Source organism: Mytilus galloprovincialis, chromosome 9 (genome assembly GCF_965363235.1).
Source record: "Mytilus galloprovincialis chromosome 9, xbMytGall1.hap1.1, whole genome shotgun sequence".
Classification (NCBI taxonomy): Eukaryota; Metazoa; Mollusca; class Bivalvia; order Mytilida; family Mytilidae; genus Mytilus; species Mytilus galloprovincialis.
The window spans coordinates 79941240-79959872 of record NC_134846.1 but is presented as its reverse complement, the minus strand read 5'-3'; the positions used below and the strand labels follow the sequence as shown (position 1 = coordinate 79959872).

The following is an 18633-nucleotide window of genomic DNA, read 5'->3' as shown; positions in this document are numbered from 1 at the left end:
GAGTAAGGTAATAGATCTTTTTCACTTATAAAAAAAAGTCAATGCACCATTAACTGAACTTATAAGAAATTCATCCTTTCATTATTACAAATTTAATTTGCTACAGAAATTATAATTTATGATCAATTTATATTTTCTGAAATATTTAGAGCTGAACAATGGCTAACATTATTTTTGTTTACACCTGTAGCATAAAAGTCATCCTATTTCCTCCCAGGAAAGTCCCACCTGGTTTATAATTCATATTGTCATTAATCACAATAATAAAACCATCTTCAATATTATTTGAAACTTAATACCTTATAGTATAAAAATCAATAAAATTTCATAACCTGTCCATTTTTTTATTATCTTGATATTTTTATATGTTAGCAGATGTTGATACATTTCCCATTTATCCTGTTACCATGGAAATATGAAAACAAACACCAGAAAATAGCTGTTATGATGAGCTTGAGGACCATTTTAATGACAATAAATTTGATAAGCTGACAACAATAAAACCATCAATATTCTCTTCATTTAGATCATACCAGTCTAAAGAAACTAAAATAGATACAGTTATTTATTTAATAAAATTGTGCAAACTTAATTCTCACAATATTTATAATTTGAGATAATACCATTGATTAGAAATCCCTTTATGTTTTATTTAGATCAATATAAGTAGAGATTTATAGTCCAGAGGTCTTCTTCACACATTAATTTATTGACCACCACAATACAAAAGTCAATTTATCTTGCTATCATAAAAATCAAAAGTCACAAAGAAATTATAATTTATTTCACATCAAACGAATCATGTCTTAAATGGTTCTGATATTATCTCAACAATTTTGATCTACATCTTCCATGGATATTTAATGATGGATAAAGACCTTAGCCACAACAAATGAATTATTAGGCTTTTCAAGGCCGTTTTTAAATTTTCAGATGAAGCAAAATGGTGCTTCCTTTATTTTTCAGCAACAATTTAAATCAGAATTTCTGATAAAGATGAGCAGACAAAGGAGAGCCAGAGAGGATCAACAGTGTTTAATTTAGTCTATGTGTCACTATCACAGTCAATTTTTGAAGCAAGACTTATTGAATTTTTAAAAATATATTGAGGAAAAAAGTTCAAGAGGGTTGATTTACATACTGGTAAAAGAAAATTCACGAGAGGGTTGATTAACATATTGGAAAAAGAAAATTCAATCTATGAAGAAAAAAACATTTCATAAGATAAAACCTGTATATTAAACTTCTTGATTTTAGTTTATGAAATTATTTATTCTATTTGAATGCTAAGTAAATTATTTTATAGAAATGAAATAAATTTCAAGACGGGGACATCTTGGAGACCTGTTTCAAAAGTACATGGCTTATATGAAATTATTTAGAATACTAACTAGATATCATTGAGATGGGAGCCATCTCTGTGGGCCCCGCTGTGAATAATGTGCATTAAAAAATTGTATCTTTACCATAGGACATGGGTTTGTCAACTGAAATCAAAGTTTTTGACCTTGACCTTTGACCTAGGAAGTTGTAAATAAATTATGACACACCCTTTGGTGTTGGTTTATATACATGTCAAGTATAAACTTTGAAATGATAACGGTTCTCAAGATATAGAGCGGACACGATCTTTACCATGGGACATGGGGTTGTCAACTGAAACCAAAGTTTTTGACCTTTAACTTTGCCCTAGGCAGTCATTCATAAATTATGACACACCCTCTGGTGTTGGTTCATATACATGTCAAGTATAAACTTTGAAATCATAACGGTTCTCAAGATATAGAGCGGACACGATCTTCACCACAGGACACAGGGTTGTCAACTGAAACCAAAGTTTTTTGACCCTGACCTTTGACCTAGGAAGTTGTACATACATCATGAAACGCCCTCTGGTGGTGGTTAATAAACATGTAAAGTATAAAGTATGAAATCATAATGGTTCTCTAGGTATGGAGCGGACACAAAGTTAAAGTGTTACGGACGGACGGACGGACAGACTGATCACTATAGGGCGACCCGCCTTTGACCTAGGAAGTTGTACACACATCATGACACGCCCTCTGGTGGTGGTTAATAAACATGTAAAGTATAAAGTATGAAATCATAATGGTTCTCTAGATTCGGACGGACGTTGGACGGACGGACGGACGGACAGACTGATCACTATAGGGCGACCCGCCTAAAGGCGGGGCCCTAATAATGTACACAAAAAAATTACAGAATATGTCTGGTTGATTTTTTTCCAAAGTGTATGATTTAATCTGTCACCAGTATGGTATAAATGGATGTACTGGCAGACAGAGTATATCTTAAACCGAAATAACAAATGTCTTTTTAATATTTCGTTTAACTTTTTGAACTTGAGAACACTTCTAACACTGGAACAGATTGATGCACCATTTATAACTAATTCAATTTATTCACTTCAAACAGATTATAACTGGCTTTCTTGTGAAGTGCAAAGCTATTATTCCACAAATGACGCCATGATAGGTAGCCCTATTTTACAGGTTTATGAAACAATTCAATAAAGCACTTGAGGTATATTTGTTTGTAATAAGATAATTACTGGTCCTGTTATCTATAGGCTATTGATCTCATTGAAGCCGTGTCATTTATTGGAAAAGATGGGACTTATCATCCAGAAAAATGATTCCAGAATAATCAATTTGACTCTTATCTGTTATTAATATCAAAAACATCTTTACTGTCACCTTAATTTTGTCTTCCGATTTTCTAGTATTATAAGCATATCAAAGGTCACTTCAGTTTAACACAGTATTTTTGTGCACCAAATGTTTACAACTTTAAAGAGAGAAATTTCTGTATGTATCAGAGCTTACAAGATAGAGTAGGTACTTGTCAATCATTGAAAACTATATATAGTGATCTCCAATCAAAAAAATAATAATTCCATTTAAATCTGAAGTCAACCATCAATGAACAACATCTCAGAATAGGAGCAATTAAAGGAACTAATTTGAAAATATTGAGTGACCTCTACTTGACTAGTCAACTTTGGTTGTTTTGTTGCTGTTTCATCAATATTAACTGTATATTTCTTTTTCTTTTATATAAGTACCTTTTACATGTTAAACAAAAGCCTCAGAAACCTAGTTTCGAAAACATCTAAACAGTAAATTTTGGAGTAAAATGTTACTTTTTAAAACTAAGTGAAAAAAGGACAATTTAGGTGTTTAAACACAACTGGGGGCCTTCTGTCATTTGATCACACACTCAGTTAAGCTAATCTCACAGGCTACATAGATAAAAATCCACAGAGGAAAAACACATGACAAATGTTTAATATGAAATTTATCTTCTTTTTTAAAGTTTTATTTGTTTTAGTAATATATAAATGTGGTGACAAAGATCGTCTTATTAACATAAAATTATAATCTATAATGAAAATGTGATTATTTTAAATATGTAATATAAGTAGACCACAGTCTCAAGATTTTGAATTATTAAACAAGATTAAAGGGTACTTTTAAAAAGTTTACAAATTTAACTGATAAAAAATTGAAACAATTTTTCAAAATAGAATGTTTCACCTAAAACAAGCTAAAGTAGTAGTTAACTAATAGATAAATATGTTAAACAAGCCATCACTAATCACATAAATCTGTACTTCATTTTAAGTCATGTAAAACTTATCTTTAAAGTGTAGAAAAAACCCAAAGACAGAATACTTTACTAAGGTGATAATCTCAATATCAAATAATCCTGCATTTTTTTTTTCTTTATAAAGGATTATCTATTCTAAATTATCTATTACTTTTCCCTTTATTTTGAATTTTCATAATTTTCAATTCATATGTTTTATTTCATTTCATCAAATCTACAATGCAATATCTTGGTATCATTTCTTGATGACCAAGAGAAAATCCAATGTCCAAACAGAATTAAAAGGGTAGTGACCAGATTGGTTAATTTCCCAAACATAATACTCTGTGCAAAGATATTGGACATGATGCTTATTTTAACCAGTCACTCAGCTTAACCATTTGTGCAGATTAAGAGAGCAGATTTACTGATTTTATAGAATAAAAGTGTAAAAACTATGGGGTAAATAAATGTGTGTGATGTAATAAATTTAAAGGCAACTTTTTGTGTGAAAATAGGGATTTCTTTTTAACTCATGAAGCCACATTACCAAAGTTTCAAGGTGTGCAAAATCAAAGATAAAATAATCATATTTTGAAAAATTTAACCACACATGTAAAAAAGTTTCAGCTTCAAAACTTCCATCATACATATTGAAATTACAAAAGGAATGCAGATGAATAGAAGAAAATGCTACCATTACTGCCTACCGAAATGAGTTGAACACATTAACCCAGCTAACTCATACTACACTGTAGTGACCAGTGCATACTTTGTGCATATATAACACTTTTGATTATAACATTACAAATAGTTAACCCTATATGATGTTGTGATGCCTACCCCTGAAGATCTGGAGTGCCTGATATGTCGTGATCTGTAACGTCTGTTATACCCATGCTGCCTGTCGAAGGACGTGAAGAATCGGTGTGTATCACATGATATCCCAACTCCTGAGGGATCATCAACTGGTGACCCAAAATTCTGTAGGAGAAATAATCAATCATTTACTAAATCCTACAATTCTACAATTTAATCAACAGTACAAACAATAAATATATAAGTATTACAATTAACAACTTTGGTTGTCTCATTTCATTGTATTTCTTATCTATTATACTGATTTTTGCCTTGGTAACATATTTGTGGAGAATGCTAAAATGATGTTCTTCTTTAACTTTGTAAACAAATCCATGTTCTAATTTCAATAGAACGTGGAGTCAAATGTGTGATGTTACAAAAAAAATTGCAATGTCAGTTGTATGTTGAACAAAGTGAAAGTCAAAACTGACAATATCATATTGGTGTTGTTTGCTTGGAAAATTAAAACAAATCCTTTTAAAAGAAAGTTAGCATGTATTTGTTCATTTTTATTTTGTGTTGTCACTGAATTTTCTTAATATATTTCTTCTGTAGGTCATCTAGTCCCAAAAACTGGCAAGTTTGTCTGACCTGACCATTTTTTGACCTCAGACCCTAAATAATTCTGTTTATTAACAATAAATTTCAATATCTACTTTATAATATAATATCTTAAGATAAGGTACCACTCATATTATCACACAAACCTTAAATGCGGAAACTGAAACTGCCATTCTTGACATTCTTTTTTGATATATGTTGGACCGTCTGTGTTTTGTTCAAATAGAACTGAGTCTATTTGCTCAAAGAATGATTGCACCTGTTTTGCAGCTTGCTTATCAAATTCCTATAAAAAAAACATAATACATGTAGTTAGATAATAGATGGTTTTATGTGTGGGATCAACCATACAGCAAACTCTAATGAAAAATAAAATTTCAACAAGTGAAAATATTATTATCTAACATATTTTGGAGATTTTTATTGAAACAGTTTTTGCTAGAATCAATAAAATACAGTTTATATAGTTTTTCAAATTATGAGACTGTGGAAATAAAGACTGTCAACTAGACCAAAACTTATAAGGTTGTAATCAAGAGTCTGCAGATTGATGGCAAACACGAGACAAAGAGGAAACCAATACCAGCTTCTACACTGGAAAACACAACACTGAAAGTCAAATAAAACAAGTGAAACTGTGAGCTACTGCTCACTGATGATACCCCCGCCTGCCCAGGAAGTTCCTCAGTGATGAATCTGAAAACGCATCACACAGTATAGATGACTGATATTAACCCTGAAACTAAATTTCACAAATCCTTATGATGTTGTTCCTGAGAAAGATGTGACAAAAAATATTCATGGGACGGACAGACAGACAGATGTAAAACAGTATACCAGCACTTTTTTTAAAGCAGGGTATAATAAGTTTTTATTTCCAGTCACATAGCACAAAGTTATACAAAAGTGCTGCTGCCCCACATTTTTTTTTTATTTATTCCTTTATGCAAACCCTGCATTGCAAAGCAAAGATTATTATAAAATCAATGACAGCAGCATACCGAATAACAATACTGTGACATTCATTAAAACAACAATAACAGGATGAAATTAAGATGGATGCCATGATTAGGACAAAATCATCATGATATAGCAGAATTTATAAAAGTACTGTGGGTCTATTGTATCAGGTATCGATATGAAATTTGATTCTTATATTATCTAAGTTTTGATAAATGATAATAGTAATTGACAATTGGACTGGATTAATAAGACAACATTGTTTCTTACAACGCAATACACACATTTATTATTTATAGAATCTGATGACTAAACTATTTTTCTTTCTCAAAATTAAATAGAGTGAAAATATTCAGATGAGTACTGACTTATCGTCACCTATGAGCTGAAATGTTCCATGTGTTCTAATAAATTGTGGCTTCTAGATCAACAAGGGGCATAAAGCTTTAATGAGAAAAGAGTGGATACCTCTTGAAAAAGCAATGTTTTCATGACCTACTGATTTGTCCTCAGTCCATACAGTATGATAGAAGGTACAGTTTTTGGTATCCTGCATAGATAAAAGTCATTGGAGAGCAGCAATCTAGTCTATGAGAGGCTATTCTTCTCAAAATTGGCATATTTAAATTATAAATATTTATAATTTTTTCATTGAATGTGGTCCATAACCAAATGAAGTCATTTTCTGAAAACACTTATTACTGAGCATTTCTGGATGTTTAGAACCTTTTTGAACTTTTTTTTTAAATAGTCTTGTAGGATTTTTAATTTTAGTTCATTTATATGTTTTGGAGTTTAGTATGACATCCATTATCACTGAAAAAGTACACATCACTGTGGTGAAGACCCATTAGTGGCCATCAGCTCTTTACTGCTCTTTGGTCGGGTTTTTGTCTCTTTGACAGCTTCCCCATTTCCATACTCAATTTCATATACAACTTACATCCCAGGAGTAGGTAGAATCTGTGCTGCTACGTTCTGTCGTGTTCCCTGTCCATCCTATCTGGGCTGATGATGCTGTACTCTCTGTTTCATGATCTGTTACTGTAGGAGACGACCTTCCACTACTTGATGGACTTTGGTAACTGTAATGTACAAAAGATATAAATGGATTATTATTTGACTGACCAACTTCATCCATTTTATTCTGAACAAATTTTTTTTTTATTATTTCAGCATCTAAATAAAATCAAGACCATATGATTGTCAATAAGACAACTGGCTACCAGAGACCAAATGACGTAGAACAACTGTAGGTCACCAAACAACCTTCAACAATGATCAAAATCCATACCGCATACCACCTAAAAAGCTCTTATCCTTTATTCACAATGTAAAACATTCTGTGATTAATATTATGTATATGATGTCCAGTGGCAGATTTTTCCCTCCAAAAGTGAATGACATGGATAAGTAGATTAAAATGACATTATGTCCTTCCATATACAGAGAAAGAAAAGAAACTATATCAAATTCAAAATAAGAATACAAACTAAAAGGCATTGAGAAATAACCTTTAAGCTTTGTATTTTTAACTAATGGTCAACTTTTTACCGACTATAATACTTATAAAAAGTCATGTATAGGACAACATTCACAACAGCCTTCAGACTGATAGGCATTAATGAACATACAAAAAAAACCTAAATCAATTGAATAAAAAAACTCATATAATACTTATTTTGACATAACTATAATTATAAAGGTTAAATTGATGTGACACTAGATTGAAAATCTCAAGTAACACATGCATTGGAAATCAACTTAATGTCAAAATAATTGTTATTTGTACATAATTATCCTGATAAAAAGTTCTGATAAAACAACAAAAAATAATCCACAAGGATTTTCACTCATAATATACAAGTATTTTAAAGGGCATTACAAACAGGAAAAGAACTTCAACCCAATAGAAAAAAAAATATTCCTATAGATATATTTTACATCAAAATTTGAAGTGGAAATTGTTTTTCCTGATAAATGTGTTCCATGTCTCAGCATTGATTTCTGAATACTATTAAAACAACAGGTACAAATCATTTGTTTTTCACTTTTTTGCGAAATAACTGAATTGATTTTGTCACAACTTACAGGGCTAAACCATATCATCAGGGTGGATACTATAAATATCTAATCTATATATAATGAACGTAGTTTTCAATTTAGACTTGTTTATATATAATATTAATATATATATCACAATTGTCAGTTAATAGAATACTGAAAATGGAAACAGAGAATGTGTCAGAGACAACAACATAACTAAAGAGAAGAAAACAATCAAAAGCTTCAACATAGCTAGAAAATCCCACACCAAGAGGGGCTTCAGCTTGCTCCTAAATGCAAACCAGTTCAGCAAAATATAAGTATATCTTAACAAATTAAGACAGTAAACAATTTACCAACAGCTAGGGGAAACAAATGTTTTGAAGATCGCAAGAACAAAATCTTGGACCATAACCAAGAAGAGAGAAAACATTCCCCAAAAAACATGCTAGTAGAAAAATGCATTAACTGTATATTCAACAAAAGTGCACACGCTGAAATGTCTCGCCTTCTATACTAATCATTGATATTATGTTGATAGTCCTAAGTATAAAGCTTAGTTTTATTACAACTGTCTCATAAACTTAACATTAACCAAGATAACTAAACAAAGACCAATGAACCTTGAAAATGAGGTCAAGGTCAGATGAACCATGCCAGGCAGACATGTACAGCTAACAATGCTTCTATACAACAAATATAGTTGACCCATTACTTATAATTTAAGAAAAATAGACCAAAACACAAAAACTTAACACTGTGCAATGAACCGTGAAAATGAGGTCACCGTCAAATAAAACCTGCGCGACTGACATAAAGATCATAAAATATTTCCATACACCAAATATAGTTGACCTATGGCATACAGTATTAGATAAAAAGACCAAAACTCAAAAACTTAACTTTGACCACTGAACCATGAAAATGAGGTCAAGGTCAGATGACATCTGCCTGCTAGACATGAACACCTTACCATCATTCCATACAACAAATATAGTAGACCTATTGCATATAGTATGAGAAAAACAGACCAAAACACAAAAATTTAACTATAACCACTGAACCATGAAAATGAGGTCAAGGTCAGATGACACCTGCCAGTTGGACATGTACACCTTACAGTCCTTCCATACACAGAATATACTAGCCCTATTGCTTATAGTATCTGAGATATGGACTTGACCACCAAAACTTAACCTTGATCACTGATCCATGAAATGAGGTCGAGGTCAAGTGAAAACTGTCTGACAGACATGAGGACCTTGCAAGGTACGCACATACCAAATATAGTTATCCTATTACTTAAAATAAGAGAGAATTCAACATTACAAAAAATTTGAACTTTTTTTTCAAGTGGTCACAGAACCATGAAAATGAGGTCAAGGACATTGGACATGTGACTGACGGAAACTTCATAACATGAAGCATCTATATACAAAGTATGAAGCATCCAGGTCTTCCACCTTCTGAAATATAAAGCTTTTAAGAAGTGAGCTAACACCGCCGCTGCCGCCGTAGCCGCTGCCGCCGCCGGATCACTATCCCTATGTCAAGCTTTCTGCAACAAAAGTTGCAGGCTCGACAAAAACTATAACTATCTCAATTTTCTGTGCCATTAAAAAGTAAATACAATCTAACTTATAGAATGCAGATTGTGTGCAATCATTTCCTTCTGTCAGGATAACATCTTTTAAAATTATTATAAGATTCATAGTCATTTGTGAAATATCAAGGCTTTAAACACAATAGCTAAAATTCAACCTGTAATAAGTATTTTTTTTGCTGCTCTGATAATGTATTTGATAGAATCCACTACTTAATTCAATTAAGAAAGAGAGAAAGTAAAAATAATACACCTTCTCTTCTAGTTCAGTGTCTTTGCTCTATGACAGGTGTAATGCAAATTCACAGACAATTAAGTACTAATTTACCGACTTTTCTTAAGCATAAAAAAAAATATGTATATTATAAATTTGGGGAAGATCATATTGTATACAGAAAAATTATTGAACATTAAATATATAAAGTATGTCCTTTAAGATGTCATATTTTCTAAAGGATTTTCCTTCAAATAAAATTTTAACGTCAATTATCAACAGTACATTAAGGTTTAAATTATCTAAAAAAAATATGAAAACTAACATGACCCTGAGATTTGGTAAAAGTTAAAGATAACATTAGTAAACACATGGGATTAATTAAACCTTTGTCATCCATACAAAGTAATTCTTAGAATCATAAGTAATAAAATTACATAACACACCCTTGAAAAAGTCCCAAAATCTATTTAAAAAAGGAATACAATTATCAATTATAGATATATTTACACTACTAAATGAATGTTTACTTTAATCAACATTAAAAAAAAATCTTATTTTGGGAAGTACCGGTATATCAAACTTGTTGGTATTTCAGTTTCAAATGAAAGCTAGTTCTTTGTAAATGCATTTAAACCTATATTTAAATATATGTAGCATTTTTTATTTGATCTTATTCGAGTAAGGGAGGTCATTCTGTATGCACATAAATCAGGCCTTTAGTTTTCTTGTTTGAATTGTTTTACATTTGGAATTTCCAGGGGTTAAAAGCTTGCTATGTGGTATGGGTGTTGATCATTGTTGAAGGATATATGGTGACCTATAGTTGCTAACTTATAGGTTATTTGGTCTCTGATTGAGAGTAGTCTGATTGGTAATCATAACACCTCTTCTCAATATTATATTGAATGATGATTATCATGAAAACTGACTATATTATAAAGGGTCTTGGCAGTCTGAGGAGAAATGACCTACCAGGGGCAAAGACAGGGTTAAGTGGAAAAGGGGTGCATACTGACAAAACAGTAAAAATATCCTCAAGGGTTACTGAGAGAGGCAAAATTTTACATTTATGATTTTATGCAAAGAGAGTATATTTTTTCCAGTCAAAGGGTACGTTCTCCATGGCTCCCCCCTGAATAATTTTGGGTGAATCAGCCTAAACTTATTAACAATCCAATTAAAAGTTGAAATTTATTTTTTAGAATGAAATTGGTTACAAAAGGTCAAATTCTAGAAGACTATTTAATAAATCAATAACTTTTATCCTTTATAAGCTGGTTTGATAGGACTATCTGTACTTCCTGACATATTCTAAATAAGATCCAATACTAAAACTTGCCAAAACATTATTATTGGATTTTTATTTAACCTTCTTAACTGATATTAAGAGATTTTGACAGGCAATCAGGTTTAACCTTTGTTTATGTGTACTTTTCATTTTTCAGAGTTTGTACTTTAAATGTTCATCTGCCCCATTTTTAAGTAAATAATTTTCAATTTTCATAAAAAATTAAGTTTCATAATCATTCTAATGGTTTCTAATCGATTATATATAAATTTTGCTTATTATTTTCTTTGATGTAAATATCAGTATTGCTTCATATAGTACATGGCATAGAACTGAAAAGACACATCAATGAAAAAAGTAACGATGAAATATATATTTAAAAAAATCTCATTTGATGAAAAACTTCTAAAACGTCATGAAAAAGCAATTTTAACCTTAAAATTCTATACTATTGCAAAGGAGGAATAGAAACGTAGTTATCATTCAACTGACTGAAAAATGAAGAATATTTATTCTGGTTTATATAAATGTATTTCTTATTGATGCAGCCAAGTGAAAGATTTTGTTCAATTATTTTCTTGTTCTATAACTTGCGCTCGGATGGATAAGGTATCATGTACAATGCTAATTCCCGTCAAATGACTTGTAGTCACAGAGAATCAGCTAGTTAATGTCTTCTTTATGTATAATTCTTTCATTCTAAGTTAAAATCTATTAGCTCCCGATAAGGTATTATATTTCTACTTAGGTTTTGTAGATATAATTATTTCACCCATTTCAATGCAGTAACTTTTATATTTTTACATTCCAATGGGAGAATTTGTGATAGGATTAACCAAGAAACCCATCATAAGTCAAATATGATTTTTATAGATAAATAAAACTAAGTGTTTCTACAGGGCGTGTATGTTGGCACTACTAATCTATCTTTAAATAGTACATAAAACCATTGTTATTATTTCTCTTCACTCATAACAAGCAGTCATCATTAAAAGGAATTCAAATAAGGTTAAAAAGTCAGACAGTAATAAAAGAGAAATTTTGTCATGGAATACAAAGAGCAAGTGGAAATCCTCAATAAAAAATGTTTTGGAATTTAACATAAAATCTGGGTAATCAAACTTTTAAAAATTTTAAACCCAAATAAATTTAACAATTATCCAATCAGTTGTTTTTGGTGTACTTTTAGAAAAGGCTAGTAACAGTTTACTCCTGTTACTAGCCAACCAAGTAACATTGGATCAATGATTACTGAGAAGAAACTGCATTTACTAGCCAACCAGGTAACAACTATTGGACACTGAGCACAAACTACATTTACTGACCAACCAGGCAACAACTATTGGATTTTGAGCAGAAAGTGCATTTACTAGACAACCAGGTGACAACTATTGGATTTTGAGCAGAAAGCGCACTTACTAGACAACCACGCAACAACTATTGGATACTGAGCAGAAAGTGCATTTACTAGACAACCAGGCAACAACTATTGGATACTGAGCAGAAACTGCATTTACTAGCCAACCAGGTAACAACTATTGGACACTGAGCACAAACTACATTTACTGACCAACCAGGTTACAACTATTGGATTTTGAGCAGAAAGTGCATTTACTAGACAACTAGGCAACAACTGTTGGATACTGAGCAGAAAGAGCATTTACTAACCAACCAGGCAACAACTATTGGATACTGAGCACAAACTTCATTAACTAACCAACCCGGCTACAAATATTGGATTCTGAGCAAAAAGTGCATTTACTAGCCAACCAGGCAACAACTATTGGATACTGAGCAGAAAGTGCATTTACCAGACAACCAGACAACAACTATTGGATACTGAGCAGAAACTACATTTACTAGCCAACCAGGCAACAACTATTGGATTCTGAGCAGAAAGTGCATTTACTAGACAACCAGGTGACAAATATTGGATAATATGCAGAAAGTGCATTTACTAGCCAACCAGGTAACAACTATTGGATACTGAGCATAAACTACATTTACTAGCCAACCAGGCAACAACTATTTGATTCTGAGCAGAAGGTGCATTTACTAGACAACCAGGTGACAACTATTGGATTCTGAACAAAAAGTGCATTAACTAGACAACCAGGCGACAACTATTGGATACTGAGCAGAAAGTGCATTTTACTTTTGGATACTATGCAGAAACTTTATTTACTAGCCAGCCAGGCAACAACTATTGGATACTGAGCAGAAACAACTTCATTTACTAGCCAAACAGGTAACAGCAATTGGATACTCAGTGCACAAACCTTTATAAATTTACTAGCTATTAAACCAGTTTACAATCTTGGGATACTGAGTAGAAACAACTCAACTGACTATCCAACCAGGTAACAACTATTGGATACTGAGCAGAAACAACTCAACTGACTATCCAACCAGGTGACAACTATAGGATACTGAGCAGACAAACTACTATCTTTAAAGAGACAACTATCCACTTGAGTTCAAGGCAGAAACAATAATGTTTATTGTTGGATTTATAAACTTAGTTTCTACTTTTACAGGTCAAATATTTTAACTTGCTCAAACTGTTACATCAACTTCACCTGTAGAGTCATGTAAACCACAATGTTACCATACGTAATGGAGTGTGACCATCATACACATCCATGATCGAATGTAAATAAAATACAACAATAAATATTTTATTGTAGAGAAAACTCAGATTTTAACAATCACAAGGTGTATTGAGGAGGATTAAATAGATGGTGCAATGGCTGCCCCTTCTTCACAAGAAATCCACCAATAAAACACACAATTAATTGTCCTTCATTTTATGATGCTCTATATTTATAGTCCTAAAAAGACCATTAAATTTTATACACCTGCAAATATTTGCTGGAAACATATGGTTGTTACCCTTATGTTAAATATCAGCTTCAAATGATAATATGCAAAATAGAATCTTTCTAATCTTATATTTTTATAGTTTATATGACAGCAATAAATATCATTATGACAGAACTGGACATGTATTTCAAGGTTGTTATAAAACTAGAACAGAATTTTAACTTAGTGAAGCTACTGAGAAGACAAGTCGTTACATGCATGGTTGGAGGTTATAAATAAACTTTAAACGCAACTTTTTGTCCAAAAAATAGCTATCTGAACAGACACTTATGTCATACTCTTCAGAACTAGTATGTGTATCAATGTGACTATGTATAGAAAGTCTAAACATGAATATGCATTACCTTGTGAGTGCTTCATTGACTGTACGTAAATATTCTGCTGGCAAGAATTGTGCATTAGATGTCTCGGATGACTTCACAAAAGCTGATGTACCATCATCTTGGCGAAAACCACGTCTGAAAATGGAAATATATAAATATAATAATATTATAAATATCAATACATGAACTTAAAGAGGAAAACACTCCTCCTCAAAAGAGAAGGGCTTTTGGCAGTATCTTTTATAGTTCTTTTGTAAGGTGGATAGTCCTCAATTTGCAATTATGATTTTTTTCAATGCCTTATAAGATGTTATTGTAAGTGTTTATGGGCAATTAAGATATCTTTCAAGGTAGAATCTGCAGGTATTAATTTTATTCTTGTGGAGTGAAATTGACTAAATGACCTAAGCCCTAAGAAATGACTGGATGAGATTTCCACCAGACTGACTGCAGATTTAAAGCCATGACAATGAACTTATGTGACAGATTACTGTTATACCGTGTCTTGACATGATCAAGGACAAAGTTCAAGTTTGGTCACTGCTCACTCAGAAAATACTTATTGTTTTGTTATCCTTTTCAGGTTAATACAAATGCTTAATTGAGAAAAGCAGTGACCTTTACAAGTACCAAAATTCGGTACAATAATTACACCCAAAAATTTGAGGAAAATAATTTCTTTCTTACAAAGAAAATATTTTCTTGTGAAACAAAATCAGATTTAAAAATTAATTTGAGATTGGTTGACTTTTACAAGCATTTTGCAAAGTAGACAGTCAAATGGACATAAAATATTCTGTAGAAATAGGGTCTAAAAATACAATACAGCAACTATCAACATGGCGTGGATCAGTTTGAAAATAAACTGATGCAGTTACTTAATTAAATGACATAAAAGCCTAAGAATGTATCTTTAACATGCCAATGAATTATATATATATATGGTATTAATTTCAACTAGAGCAGTAAAATATCTAAGATACCCTTTAATGTGATGTAAGGTATTTGAAGAAACAAGTGTAATCATGTCACATGTGGTCTAACCACAAAAAGACACCATAATTTACAACTGTAATGCACATTTAAATCAGTTTCTCAATAAATATAAGGATGTTACTAATATAAAATCCATTCATTGTCACAAAAAAAGTCCTATCAACAAAAAATCTGACAATAAAATGCTCATAATAGGTAGTGTTACTGTATAGCAACAAAACGGATGACATCCCCAACAATTAATTCATTCATTAAGTAAAACTGTGGGACATTTTAAAAACCAACCTACTCGATGTATAATGATGTATAACGATATATAACGCGGAATGTATTCATTTGATATATATGTTCTTTTCTCTATTTGTACTCAACAGCATTCAATTTGGAAAAGGACCATCTTGCAGGTGAAAAAAAATATAATGAAATATTCAAATGATCTTTAGTAATTTTGTTACATTATAGCAGTAAATAAATAAGTGTGAAATTACAATCACTTTTTTCTGTACATTTATAGCAAAGTCAGGAATATTTCATTCAATTTTAAAAAATAAACTGCTTTTTCTTTTTCATTAAATCTAGAAGAACTTGTGACAGCTCAACCTTATTGGAGCCAAATATTCAACACTAAAATTCTACTGACTTCATATAACTACATGAAAATAAAATATGGTAAAACATTAATTATTACAACTTCACCAATGACAGTGAAGTTCATTGGTAAGGCTGAATGTATTAACAATACAGCTTTAATCAAAATTACAAAAAGTCACAGTATAATTAAAGAAATTTTAGCTCTAACTCCTCGTCTCCTGAGTCCATTATATACTGGATAATTAAAATAATGAAAGGGTAATTCTTCTTCACTCTCATGTGTTTAGAACTCTGGGTAAAATGCATAATTTTTACAATAGAATATTTCTTCTAAAAGGAAAGAGTACACTACTACTACTTCAACATAAACAGAATGATTGACAGTGAGAAATACTATGACTAAAGACCAATGGGCAAGGAGTAGAATAACTCTTGGTCAAAGTCAAATATTTTAAAACTGAAAAGACAATTTTATCTAAATATCTCTCATAATGTTTCAGTCTCCCCAAATATCTAATGATCAAACAGCATACTAAATATTTTTCTAATGGAATAAAACATTAACAAAGTAAATTTAAATTTTTCAAATTAGGTGACATCCTGGTTTATATATGCTTAGCAATAAGTTGTGTAACAGGAAACATAGCTCTCAAGTAACATTTGTTTGTTTAAACTGATTTAAACTTGAATAAAGTAAGCACTAAAGTTACGATGACATTATTTACAATACATAATAGAGATTCAAAACATTGAATCAATTAGTTCATTTATATAAACTTTTGGACCCTCTAAAATTTTGTATTTAATTTACCAAAGTAAAAAGTAATGTCCACGGAAAGACTGTTAAAAAATAAATCCAGAAATAGTAATGAATTTGAAGATAAACAGAATCAAGGTTGTTTTGGGTGATATCCTCCTTTAACTACAGATTAGGGATATCTATGCATAGCAAACAAACAAACACAAGTATCACCATTCAAAATATTTGAAAGAAGATTGTTGACCATCCCTTTGGCTTTCACAGTTCTCTCCCCCTACTCAGACACCAGATTACTTACCATTTCTTAGTACTTTTTTCAAAAGGACTTATGTCAAATTTCAAGATTTAATTAGTAGGCTTTGAAACATTGAGTAAGAAACAGGAATTCTAACAAATTCCTAACAAGCTTTCAATATCAGTAAAACATTTTCCTTTAAAAACATATCTCTACGATTTGTTTTATGTTTTTGTAGCATTATGGGAATCAACAATATTCAAGTTTGGTAAAATCCATTTGCCGATAAAATCGCTGCTAGTACTAAAGGTCTTATAACAATCAATCAACAGTTAGACAAGGTATATAATGACAACAAAGGCTGGTATTTGTACGGTCTTTGTTCAATGGTGCTTTTATACATGACCGCTCAACGTCTTAAGTCAACAAGCCTTCTTCACAATAACTAGGAAGCAAAGTTAGTCAATATCAAAGGTCAATAACTACCATATCTTATCATTGTTACCAACTGACCAACACTAATCTAAAACAAATTCCATTATCTAACATTAACCCATGTCACTAAACTTTTATTAAGTTTACAACATTGTAACAGTCTGTATCTAAGTAAATAAAACTAAAAATAATCAAATATTTCATGTTAGAGTGCTAACAGTTCTAAAATTTTCTAAGACAAACAATTTACTGTTGGGATTTTCATTTCCTAGACATAGTACATAACAAAAATGATTGTGTGTTTATGATGTCTTCCTTTAAAACAATAAGGTCGAATTTTCTCCATATAGCCCTTCTTCAGATTACTTCTATTTGGTTATTTTGTATAAGTTTGAATATTGTGAACTATGAACAATACTTCTTAAAAAAACATTTGTTGACACCTTGTAGTATATTTTTTTGGCCCAGACACCCCACAAAACTTTAGACAATGTGCAGGACCCATTCATTGACAAAGCCATCATTTCATCTGTCTTTTATATAATGCAACAGTTTCTACATTTGAATTCCATTGTCAATAATGCTTAATAAAGTTTTGACAGTTTGATGAAAGTGTTCAAAACAATTAACCACAACAATACATATCTTGAATATCACAATGAAAACATCAAGTAACACCCATTTCTCTCTTCATGTCCAAGGATCCTGTCTCAGCATATAACGGATTTAAATACACTTTATTTTCACCTGCATCTTTCTTTACTTATTTTACTTTGATCTTTTTACTAGGTGGGCTAAAAACTTGGTCCAATATTTCAATTTAGAACTTTTCTTTAAAAAGAGATATGCAAAGAATTGCTACAAACATATCCCTCCTTATGCAAAATCTTTTTTGTTGTTGCTCTTTTCTTAAATTATCTAGCATGTTTAATGGCACTATGAAGAGTTATCACAAATATTGGTTTAGTATACTTGAAAGCTAAGTACGCTAAAACTAAAATTAAAAATATCGGAATCAATTTAATCACAATTCTTTCCATATATGTTTTTTTTTCTAAAGTTATTTTGAAAAAAAACCATAAAAAAATGAATTTAACTTCTTGAAATTAAAATTTTAAAATCCTGGGCAAAATGAGATTTTCACAGGAATACTTTAATGTTTATTGATAGGAAAAAAGACATAAACTTAAATTTTATTTAGTGGTAAAATCATTAAAAAAAAAAGAAAAAGAAAAATTTTGCTCATTATTTTTTAACAATTTCAT

The 18633-nt window shown here is 31.0% G+C and overlaps 1 protein-coding gene across 6 annotated transcripts in view; it reads right to left on the bottom strand.

The window, feature by feature from the left end:
• LOC143046088 (protein FAM149B1-like) overlaps window positions 1–18633 on the bottom strand; it is an 83235-nt gene that overhangs the window by 15828 nt on the left and 48774 nt on the right. For all 6 annotated transcript variants that reach the window (XM_076219075.1, XM_076219073.1, XM_076219074.1 and 3 more), the window contains exons 2-5: window positions 14373–14486; window positions 6935–7076; window positions 5178–5317; window positions 4453–4593 (exon numbers count right to left, since the gene is read on the bottom strand). In XM_076219075.1, the coding sequence (XP_076075190.1) occupies window positions 4453–4593; window positions 5178–5317; window positions 6935–7076; window positions 14373–14486 (537 nt within the window). The remainder of the gene's footprint in view (window positions 1–4452; window positions 4594–5177; window positions 5318–6934; window positions 7077–14372; window positions 14487–18633) is intronic.